The following is an 11,962-nucleotide window of genomic DNA, read 5'->3' as shown; positions in this document are numbered from 1 at the left end:
AGTTAAGATTTCCAAACAAAAGAGAGAATGATGTCTTCTTCAAGACCAACAAATGCTGGATCAAAAGGCCATCAAAAAGAGCACAGAATAGTCTAAACTTATCTTTTGTTGATTCTTAAGCTGAGCTCTATGGCTTATAAACACCAACACAGATAAAATAACATTAACGGTCTTACCCTGACAAGGGGAATTGCGTGAAAAGATGTGTGAACGATAAAGTGCTAGAGAGGTAGACAACTACAGCTTCCAGCAGAGGCAAGGACTGATACAGATTCCCCCTCCCTGCAGAATCAAGGACAGAAATACATTTCCCACACACCCTTGGTGGTAGCAGTGACAACGAGGATGGTATTTCCCACTTCTTGGCTCTCCACCTAACAGTCACACCAGGCTGGAGACAATAGGCCCACTGTGGTTTAGATAAAACGCGACAGTGGAAGGAAGCGCAGAAGCAGAGTCTTAAGGACAAGAGACCCAAGTATAGGGAATCAGACACCTGAGAAGGTTCACATTATGGGGACGCAAAAAGTCATGATGGGGTTTATGTGGAAGAAGCGACACTCCACAAAGGATCCACAGTATAAAAAACTCATTAAAAAAGATGGTAAACTATTATCGACTAGATACATGTAGTAGAAACTCAATATTGAGAGCTTCAGAATATCTATAACATCATACCGCTAGATTATCGACCAGTGTCCAAGCAAGCACAGTGCACTGTCTGCAGTATTATGTACTAGCATGAAGTATTTAATACTAATCTAAGTCTATCTAATGCAATCGGTTACAACCAGGGTACATTTTCACAAATATGCCTTTAATTTGCTTTAAATATTGTTGGGTGTAGCAATGAAGCCCTGCAAATGGGTTTGTTGCTTCTTGGTATAAATATAACATTCTGAAAACATGTGAACATATTAAGCAGTCTGAAAGTATAAAGAGTCACAAACCACCTTTGATATTTGTCTTTTCATATTACGTAACAGAGAAATACATAGAAAGAAGAAAGGTAGGACATAGAGTTTTATTCTGAAATGGTCTCTGGCCACAACAATAAAATCTGAACAAATATTCACTTGAAATTTTACTTCTGTAATCAGCTGTACAATACATACAGTATCATAAAACTGGCCACTAGGGATTAAAACCTACTGCACCATGTAGTCAATGTTGAAGTGGCAACAGCAGCCTCTCACAGAAAATGTACATGAATATATATATATATATAGAGAGAGAAAGAGAAGGGAGAGTCCACATTCATTCCAAGTTCTTCACATATTTGCAGTACAGACAGTTGCAGCAAGGTACAGTCACGTGTCCTAAGACGATGCTGAATAAAACCCCAAGATGCTGCCTTGACAACATTGCAGCAGCTAAAACGGAGCTAATCACAATTACTTTTCATAACTTGTTGCGTAGTAGAGATGTACAAGTCTGCAGTAGTAAGCGACCACAAAATCAAACTCTACCACAGAATTAGATTGGGCAATGTTAAGAAAATTTACTGATAATCCACTGTTGCTCAAAAAAATAAGAGGCAAAAATATGAATGTGCAATAAAAGTTCTAGGAACTGCTCCCAAAGTAGGAACACGTGCTCTTGTATGAATATAAATCATAGCCCAATCTAATTCCTTTCTAATGTGCTTTTCACAAACACATAAACCCTCCAAACAGCCCTATAAGCAAAAGTGGCTTACGCGCCTTGAACATGAAAATGTAAAAATCTCTGTCTGCCTTCCTTAGGGCCAGGCACATAAAAAAGGAATGCACTTTGGTTCGTACCAAATGCCCTGGGAATCATCACACTATAAAATGAAACTTCTGAGGTAAACCTTACACAAACAGTTGATTTTTCTCTAGTATTTTAGCATAACAAAAAATATCTCTGTTATAAATCCGTCTGATGTTAAGACACAAGTAAATACAAAAAGGCCTCTTTAACCCTTTAATTAGCAAATACATTGGCAATGCTTTCAAAGCCCTACTGCAATTGTTTGCAAGGCAGTGTTCTTTGTCAGGTGGTCCTATGAAAGGCCCTTAGGTACATGTGAATATTCTAAGACCGATCTCAGGTTGATAAAAAAATTCTTGCAATTTAGAATTCAAAGGTGAAAGAAGCCATCTTCCGGCCCTATAACATAGCATTTACAGCATTAAAGGCACATTGTTAACATGAAGGGCACAGCTGAATGTATCCTTTATTGTTAATCTACGCTCCTTGTGTCACTCTTTCGCCTCTATAGTAGTACATGCAATTGCTCGTGAACCCGCTAGCTGTGCGAGAAATCAAGACCAATGAAAAGGCAACTGAAGAGACACAACTGCTGAGTTATCGCTATAATGTGTAAGTAGCTGTAAGTAGCAGAGACTTCCCTAGACAATGGTAATCTCTGAAGCAGAGCACGGTTCCCATGCCAACTCCAAGCCAACCATCCATTAGAGAGCCCTTAGTAGGTAGAAGCCACCATGTTTGTTTTTTCCTCATTGCTGGGGCGTGACCAAGAAGGAGCCCTCATATCAACGACATAGCTACTTGTTCAGGTAAACAAAAAGCTTCCAGTGTGTTGCATTTTTACTTCTTTTTTTAGACTGAAGTTTACATCGTAAGACAGGATGGAAATTTACCAGTAGCATTTGTACCTGCAGCTTCTGAAATAGAAATTTACAGACTGTATCTCTGTATTGGAAAAAGCAAGACAATATACCAAATATGTTAAACTTTGTTTCAAACAGAGAATCACCTCTTTCTTGACGGTATGTAAATAATTAACGACAAAGGGAGGCTTTTTTCTGGAAAGTTCCAACCAGTTCAGCGACCAGTCGCTGGAAGCCTGCAAGGATCGGAGGGACGAAACAAAGCAAGCATAGTCGTGAAGTCTTATCGCCTTCTAACATGATGCAAGTCCACAAATGACAAGCGATTTAGAAAAAAGGGGCTCATTGGAACCAAATATTTTCCTTCTGAAAAAAAAAAATATATAACAGTGCTATAGGGTTTTGAGGGAGGCGATGAACTTGGCAAATATTCAGACAGTTTGTAGGTTTTTTTCTTCGTGAGGATTCCAAAATATTAGTTGGTTTTACCTCATTTATCTGCCGCTGTTTACATGTGTTTACAGAACACCTGGGGAGGTGGGACACCTGGAGAACCTAGCCAGAAACATTTGTCACTTCAGAGGGAACCATGCTTGAGTTTTTTTCTTAACTTACTGGTACTTCATGGACATCAGATCAATGCATTGCAAAAATATATACAGTTACTCTTCTTGCTGTCACCTTCCCTAACCCTTTCACTTCTTGAACATTTGTAAAACCTTCATTCTATGTTTGACCCCTCCATTGCAACATCCTGATAAATTTTCCACTTTACTACACCCGGTACCAAGAAAACATATTCCTTTAAATATTTAATGCAATACCACTTTTACTAACAATGACAAATGCACAATTTTAAAACATCTTAAAACGTTCACAAAGTGGAAACACTTTTTTTTTTAATCTGGGTTTCGATTGCAAATAAAAATAGGTTTCACCAGTGGGGAAGTGAGGGTGCAATATATGTTAAACACATGTAAGTCTTCATAAATATTTACTTTTCCTTCACAGTTCTTTGCATCGGTCAACCACAGTGGACGTGGCTTCGAAGGTGATGACAAAGTCACTTAATGCGAGTACTTGTTTCCAACCTTGGGTAGTGCAATCAAATATCTCCTCAGACAACGTGGCATACTTGACTTTTGGGTGAAAAACTGGCAAAATGTTGCAATCGCTGTCTGATTCACTTTTAATCCACATGCATCCCTTATGGCATTCCACTTGATATATTAAAAACAAGAAAAGAGAAAAACATCTTCCTGGGAAAGCTTGTAATGTAGGATTCAGAAATGAAGCAGCAAAGGTTTGTTGCACACTGCTGCAGTGGGAACAATCAATTGACTTCTTGGCACACGCACTTGAGGTCTTTTAAGCCCTCTCTCTAGTTGGTGCACTTGTTCATGTAACTTGCGCTGATCAAGGGAACTACAATTTGCTGGTGTGTTAACTCGGATCGCATCACTGGAAGAGAGATTTCTCATACTGGTTCCAAGACTAGACTGGTATAGCGGAAGGGAAAGTATGGTATGGAGGTGTTTGTGCCTGTTGATCTCCAACAGAGGCTGCTTGACAACTGCTTGTACGGTTTACTTTGATTGTTATAGTGGAGGGTTAAGGTTTACAAATCTTAAGCACGCCTTTAGAGTTGGAAATCCTGAAACTAGCCCTGCAAACAGCCTCTTGTTCAGTGACATATGGCAGCAACCTGTTTGAACAGAGGTATTTTGTCTGCCGTAGGAAGAATTACTTTAAAGTAAGAGTGCAGCAGTTTTAAAGTGTGGGCGGGGAGGGGATGAGGGGGGCGAGTAGATATTTATCAATATTTAAATTGCTATTAACTGAGCATATGGCCCGAGTAAGGAAGCCTTTTTGTGGCCCTGTTAAAATCACAGCATCGATCTGCTGGTTGTTAGATATGTCTAACTTTTTTTTATGACCGTCATAAAAGTTTTCCTTTTCTATTTTTGTCAAGGCAACCTGTTTACATTAATACATTATCACCGTGGTATACACAAAATGCAGCCTTGCCATTCCCCCCATTGTTCTATTAAGGAACTACACAGACAGCCCCTGTCTCCTTTCAAATGTATTGTTCTATTTACCCTACTGCCAATTTTGTCAGGCCACTACCACTGAATATACAGTCCTCTGTCACCTAACTAAGTGATTATTTACGGGACAAGTGAATGTTCAGGTGGACATTCACAAGTAGCCACTGAAGTAAAGGGGAGGCAGTTGTCCTCACAAAGAGCTTGCAAAGAAGTTGCCAAAGGCAGAAGTTTCTTTGAGTGATGACATGACTGAGGCAACATCTAGTTGGATTTCTTTAGCTTGCCTTCTTTTCAGTTGGAAGCAACCATTTTTTACAATCTGATGAATAGCCCCAAGCTCTAGGATGTTAACCTGGATAGCATATCTTAGAGAATGCTTTGAGATTTCCTGGAAGATTTGTGGGGGATTTGTATGTGTTGAACCTGCACCTGCTAGTTCAGTGTTCCAACAAATCCTAGCAAATAAGGATAACAAGCAAGGAAAGTCTTTGATTTCCTCCGGCTCCTTTACTAATAAAGAGTGTCCAATTTAAAAAGAATCATTTGAAGATCTTCTCATCTCAGGTAAAGGAAAGTACAAAGGTGGAAAGGAGGAGGCAAAAAAGAACACTGAAGTGGCCCTGCAGGCACTTTTGGTGCTAACATCCCGAAGTAGTGATGTATGGATATAATTATCATTGCCAGTGGGTAGGAATGCAGACATCCTGAGTAAGACTTGTGAAATAATCCAAAGACCTTGAGCTATAGAAAAAGAGCTTGAGGCTAACAAAAACTGTTGCTCTCTGAAGATCAACATCTCAAGAGGTGTACCTCTGATGTTACTGTGGCACAGACATATGACGGTAGGCTTGGGTATATGAGCCACAAAATGGGTGATTCAGGAAGTCATTGGCACTGCAGTCGAAAACCCCAGTTTGACTAAACATTGCCAGAAATTAGCAGTGGTCCACACTTTTAAGTGTCTGAGGAAGATGGCAAGTACAGAAACTAGGAGATGCTTTGGTTATGTCATTAGTGTTTTCTTCCATTAACATTTAACCCCACAAAACTTTCTCAATAATGTTCCCCTAATCTAGCATCTGGACCTTCGACTTAACATCCCTTCTGTATATTAATTTATCAAAAATCTAATTTCACTTTTCTTTCATTTGCAAAATCTGAGAATTCTTTGACTGTTCGAGTTAATAAGGATGAGAGAAGGAAAGTTCTCGTTTATACTCAATATTTTGTGTAATATTTAACAATACATATAATTTGGAAACAGCATGAGAATTCGTCTCATAAATTTGTAATTAGCAATTTAATAAATTGTAACTATGTCTTGTTTGTTTCTCAGTCAGACTGTGGCTCCATCTTGCCATTCATTCCCAAATCAACGTGTTGAAAAGAGGCAGCAATGAAACGTTTGCAACTGTAATAATTAGATCTATGAGAAGATGCTTGGCGAGGGAATATTGGTACTAAATTCATTTAGTATCCCACTGCAAAGAGTTTAAAAAAAAAAAGTGAACTCCACAAAAAGGTAGTGGGCACATTTGACACATTTGTCTGTAATGCATAACAGACGTGCAGCAGACCCCAGTGGCCAGCCAACTGAGGTAAATTCTCTACCGCACAAAATAAAGTAAGGCTCTTAGTATGCGACAAATGTTTTCAAAAGTATAAAAACTTAAAGCATTGTCTCAGTCTGTTATAAAACAAAATCCACGCTTTTTCCAATTAAAACGTGTAAAAAGTACAGAAAATTAGCAAATAAAAAGTACAAATCTGAGCTCTGTCGTTTTAAAAAAAGGCTCAGTAGGTAGCAACTTTAGTACTACCAGAAAACTGCTTTTACAATCAGCTTACTAGTTTTGGCAACACAGTCCTTTGCGGAATATTGCCATTTGAGTCCGTCATCTGTGTCAAATTAGTTCTGAGTTTTGCAGCAGTTGCTGAAGACGGAGGTAACTTGGAAATTGACGTAATAGCACCTGTACTCTCTGTGATTCGCTTTGCCACAGTCTTTTCCACAGTTGGGGGCTTTGGTAGCCGTCTCTTGAGCCATGGGTGCCGAAGTGCCTGGCTTGGTGTCATCCGTAGCAAAGGGTCAAACTCCAAGCACTGCTTCAAGAAGTCAAGAAACAGTGGGTCATCACAACCCTTTAGTGCAGCTGTCCAGTCTCGGGATCCAGGAGGTCCGCGCATCTTTCCTCTACGAGATCGACCCCCATTGAGAACGACAGAGCCATCAGGCAAGGTTGTAACAGTGCAGTATCGAGGATAACCCTTGGAGCTCACAAAATTTTTGGCTCGTTTTGAAGAATCTAGCAGCTTTTGAGATGGCATACCAAGCAGTTCGATCATGCACGCCAACTGATCTGCTTCATCTTCTCCAGGAAAGAGTGGGTGCCCTGTTAAAAGTTCAACTAAAATGCAGCCAAAGCTCCACATATCAATAGGCAATCCATATCGAGCCCCGAGAATCACTTCTGGGGCTCGATAAAATCGTGACTGTATATATGTGTAAATACGCTGGTGTTCATAGCAACTAGAACCAAAGTCAATCACTTTGATCCCACTTCTACCCTGTTGCTTCAGCAAAATGTTTTCAGGCTTAAGGTCACAGTGAATGATTCGATTTTTGTGCAAAGAATCCAAACACTGCAAAATCGAATGAGCAAACTTCCGAACTAGAGGCAGGCTGAAACCCTGAAATTTGTTTTTCTTGATCAGTTCGTAAAGGTTCATGCTTAGCAACTCAAAGGTCATGCAGATGTGGTTGCGGAATGTGAAGTTCTCCAGCATGTGGATGGCATTCATGCTGTTATCCTTATCCTGCTTTTTCAGGTGTTCCAGAATTTTTATCTCTTCAGCTGCTTGCCGGTGAAATCGTTTCTCATTGCGCACCATTTTTAATGCCACGTTTAGGTTCATTTTGTGATCATAGGCCTTCACAACCTGCCCAAAGCTTCCTTTTCCAATTACTTTCAGGACCTCATACCTGTATGCCACATGGTCATGGGGCACTTGCACATATGATCCCTGGTCATCGTCGTACCCACAATTGTTTGAACCACCAATTGCACCAAGACGTTTCTTTGCATTTGGACCCACAAAGTATACTTCAGGGTAACTGAAAATCTCATGATGCTCAAAGGTGCTTAGTTTGTGCATGTATTGCTTCATTGCTTGCTCGGGGGATATACAAGATAACTTAACCTTCCCAGTTCCATCTGTAGACTTCAATGTAGTACAACTACCCAGGCGCCTATGAGAACTGTCCAGTTGCCGATCCTGGACCACAGGCAATCCAGTTTTGCCTGCTGTTGCAAGCCCATTGGGTTGTGTTGTTAAGACAGTCCTCTTGTTGCTGTTATCTTCAAACAGCTGTTGAACTTGAATCTGTCCATGTCCACCAACATGCAGGTGTTCGTTCATTGTGTGCCTACCAACGCCAGCCTAGAATAAAAAACAGTACAAGATTTAGTCGTGCAAGACGTACAATGAAAAGTATCTAGTCAAAAAGTACTGTAGCACCACTGCAAATGTTTTAGAAAGACATTCTAAAGGATGGAAAGAAACGATTGCATGTACATACTAATTAGAATTTGATTTGTTTTACACACAGTCGCTTCTCCCAAGAAAATCTAGGCATGCGAAATTCCCGACACCACAGAAGCAATCGTCACATTAGCAGACCTAGGTAGAGGAGCCGAAATTGCATGGACTGGGTACCAATAGATATGCAAGAACACCTACAGAATTATGTTTCAAGCCCGAGTCCTGTCACCTCCCTGGCTAGTAGTGATGCAGGGCAGGTGTTCTGATCTCTCTATTGAAACAGCTAAGTCTAGTTACTAGCTAACTCTCAGCATAAACAGCTGCTATGCTAGCCCTGACGGCCCACACCGAATAACATTCATGAAGGATAATGCACTAGAATAGGCAGAAGGTGTGAGGTAAAACTAGGAACCGGTAATCGTATCGAGCAATGATTCACTACAAAGGTCCGGTAACAAGTCATATTGTGTTCATACCAAATTAAAATAACTACACTGTAATAGTTTAATAAATTATGGGTTATCACAAAGTACAGCAACTCATTATGACCTAGAACGCTGTAAAGTGATCATAGAGTATGAAACCTGTGCTTCAGTTCACATGTGCACGTGTGTGTGTGTGTGTGTGTATGTGTGTACACATTACTCATAGAGCTGGACTAGTCTGTATCTAACCACGCCTCATCTGACTAGAAAGGAGAATGGAAGAGAAAGGTTTGATTTACTGTAAGGTCAGGTCAACAGAACAGCTTTGCTTTCCTGCTTATAAAAGCAATACACGGGTAACCCCCCCCCCCACACACACAAAACAATGGACTCTAGTTTCAAACTGCGTATTCTGCTCGCAAACATGGCCTCTACCACCTCACACATAGGATCATGGAGCACTGGCAAAAGCAGCAGACCGGATCCTTGTCTTGTGAAGTGTGCAGTGATGTGTTGCTGCTACGTTAATTAATAATATGTGAATGAACTCGAAGCAGTCACAATTTAACTGAGACATCTGATACTCGTTCGGACACATTTTGAAAATACTTAAAAGAAGAAAAGTTGAACAAACTAAAATTGTAACTAAAAAGCAACACACAGAGCACAAGAAGTGGCTCTAAAGCATCAGTAAGTGGCTGTAAAGTTAGGGAATGGAAGACGAATTCAGCTGTTTACTGCTCGGATGTGCAAGTAACACTGGCCAGAAAGGAATGGCAGAGAAATTCTGTCATGTTCTCAAAGGAATGTGCCATCCAGATCTTGGCTCAGCAAAGCGGCTAAATCAGAGGGCTATTGAAGTGAGAGTGAAAGGAGGAGAGGGTAGGGCATTGCGATGATGTCACTGGCACCTAGAAAAGTGATATGGCAACAGAGAGTAATAAGCAGGTAATGTCATAGTAAATATGACCTTAAATAAATGGTGCTGAGGTATTTTTGTTCCACTACATATGCAGTAAATCACATCTAGCTGCTATGCCAATGACTCATTATGCACGAAGCACAAACTGAATCTTGCTTTCGGCAAGGAGATCGCTAGAGCATGGGCATCTCTCTTTTGGAGTTAGGTGTGATTTCAGAGAAGAGGTTTATTTTATTAAATTGTTCTATTTCAAACTCAAGATTTCGGAAAGAAATACTAAAAGAATGTGCACAACAACAATAAAGACAACCCTACAGTTGTACTATGTTAGGTTTCCAAATGCCCACCAATCAAATCCCCTTCCTGACAGATCGACTCTGACGAATCCGAAGTGACATTTATTGAGCTTGTTTTCAAATCAGTTCTGACTTGCATATTCACTCTCAACAAATGCATTGGAGTCCTAATGGAGAATGCAGGATGAAGAGAGACACCACGCCACTTTTTACTTTTCTACCCCCATACCCTTCACTTCTTTGCCTGAACTCCCCTCGTACCATACCTCTCTGTTGCAGTCTTGCTACAGACAACTTTAGCTGTCTATGGCAGATGCAGTGTTAACAATGTTTGGCATATACTTAGAGTGGCCTAGGGTCTGCTCCTTTTGCACAAATCGATGGATGGCTAGTCTATATCAGTTCCCTTCTCTGCATTCATTGGCTTTTCTCCCTATTGCTGTGCTTGTTCCAACTCTGGAGTACTTTGGCCTCATAGAGTTTTGATTGGATGGATTGTATCCTTCCACAGCGGATATCATTGACCTATTTTTTCCTTTGGCATGTTTCCACACCATTTCCCTTTTAGCAGTCAATGGGAGCACATAGCCCTTCGGGAAACATCATTTACCACGAAGGCATTACCACTACTCACGTTTACCACGTGACACTTACCACGCAGGGTGCCTTCCACGCAGGGTACCTTCCACGACGTCTTTACCACTGGCTAGGGGGGAGACGTGGTATTCCTTCTAGTCGATCTGCGTGGGCATGGGGGGGCAGAGGGAGGGGGGGGCTCGGAGGGGGGCTGGGGGGGGTCTCCCCCCCCAAAAATAACAAGCAGGTTACTTTAACAAAAAAACGAACATAAATTTAAAAGAAAGAGGAAAGAGCCTCCCCCTAAGACGTGCCGTGTACGTCGAAAAAGCAGTCCTTTTTTTATTTTGGTATACGTGTTTGACGCTTGTTTCAAAGGAGGATGGAAGTAAGGGCTCGTGGAGAAAGACGTGAAGGTAAGACGTTGCAACGCGTAGTAAAATGCTACGTTGTAAATACCAGCGTGGTAAAGCCACTTGCGAGGTAAAATTCGCGTGGTAAAGCCATGCGTGGTAACTGAAATCGTGGTATAATCATATATTCAGCCCTTCTTCGTTCATCTTGCATTTCCATGCTATTGCTCCCTTCTACCACTACGTCTTTCTGAGCACCTTTCCTCATATTCCCTATGTGCCTTATTCCCGCCCCTCCATCTTTCCCTGTCTGCCCCAACATTTATTCCCAGATTCCAGCTCAGCTCTCATTCATCCCTGCACCATGCCCCCACTCAGTCTCTCGCTCTCCTGTTATTATTCACTCTGCCTTTCTCCCATCATACCTTCCCTTGCTGCCGCCCTGCCCCCATCATTCTCTCTCACCCGGTCTTTGTCCACTCACCTTGCTTCCCACCTCATCGCTTCCAATCTGTTTCCTTCCCAAATACAATGAAGAACAAGGATTTGGTTTACAAAGCAAGAGCTATTGACGTTGCCAAATGCTTATTATTAGATTGATTTTATCTTGCTACCATGCTACCCACCTTACATGTTTCTTCCCATCCCCCTGCACGGTTGTCTCATTTTTCCTATGCGGTTTCTGCAGAAGGTGTCAACTGTACCTACCAGTGCATTTAACAAAAAGGTCTGTGAAAGCTCGAGCTACCACTCTTGACAAGGGAACCCCTTCAAGGAGATATATTCTCCCTTTGCAGTTGGGGTACTTCCTGGCAATGTGTCTGATATGAAACAGAAATCTCATGTTTGAAAAAGCACTGGCATCACTCTCGCCATTTAAAAGCAATACAGACCTTTTGGGCTTTGCTAATGCTTTTTTTGCAGATGCTATTTTGCATCAGCAAAAACGCAATAAAATGATTTTTTTTAAAGTACATCGTAGCCTATGTTAAAAAGCATCACAACAAAGTAATAAAAAAGTGCATTGACGCATCATGATGCTACGTTGGAATAATTTGAAAATGTGTACGTGGTTCAAACGTCACTAAAGATTCATGCACTTATGGAATGATGCAGCCATTCCAAGATGGCGGCGTCAATCTCCAAGCATTAGTTAAAAAGAAATTATAAAATGGATGTGAAAGCGCATGTTATGAAAG

General features: G+C 41.0%; 1 protein-coding gene across 1 annotated transcript in view; it reads right to left on the bottom strand.

Moving 5' to 3' along the window:
- Positions 1-1,005: 1,005 nt before the first annotated feature.
- DYRK2 (dual specificity tyrosine phosphorylation regulated kinase 2) overlaps positions 1,006-11,962 on the bottom strand; it is a 29,702-nt gene continuing 18,745 nt past the window's right edge. Inside the window, exon 3 of the mRNA XM_078676467.1 lies at positions 1,006-8,089. Within this exon, the coding sequence (XP_078532593.1) occupies positions 6,488-8,068 (1,581 nt within the window). The 5' untranslated portion in view covers positions 8,069-8,089 and the 3' untranslated portion in view covers positions 1,006-6,487. The remainder of the gene's footprint in view (positions 8,090-11,962) is intronic.

Source organism: Lissotriton helveticus, chromosome 1_1 (assembly GCF_964261635.1).
Source record: "Lissotriton helveticus chromosome 1_1, aLisHel1.1, whole genome shotgun sequence".
In the NCBI taxonomy this organism is placed as follows: Eukaryota; Metazoa; Chordata; class Amphibia; order Caudata; family Salamandridae; genus Lissotriton; species Lissotriton helveticus.
This window is presented reverse-complemented; position numbering and strand designations above follow the sequence as displayed.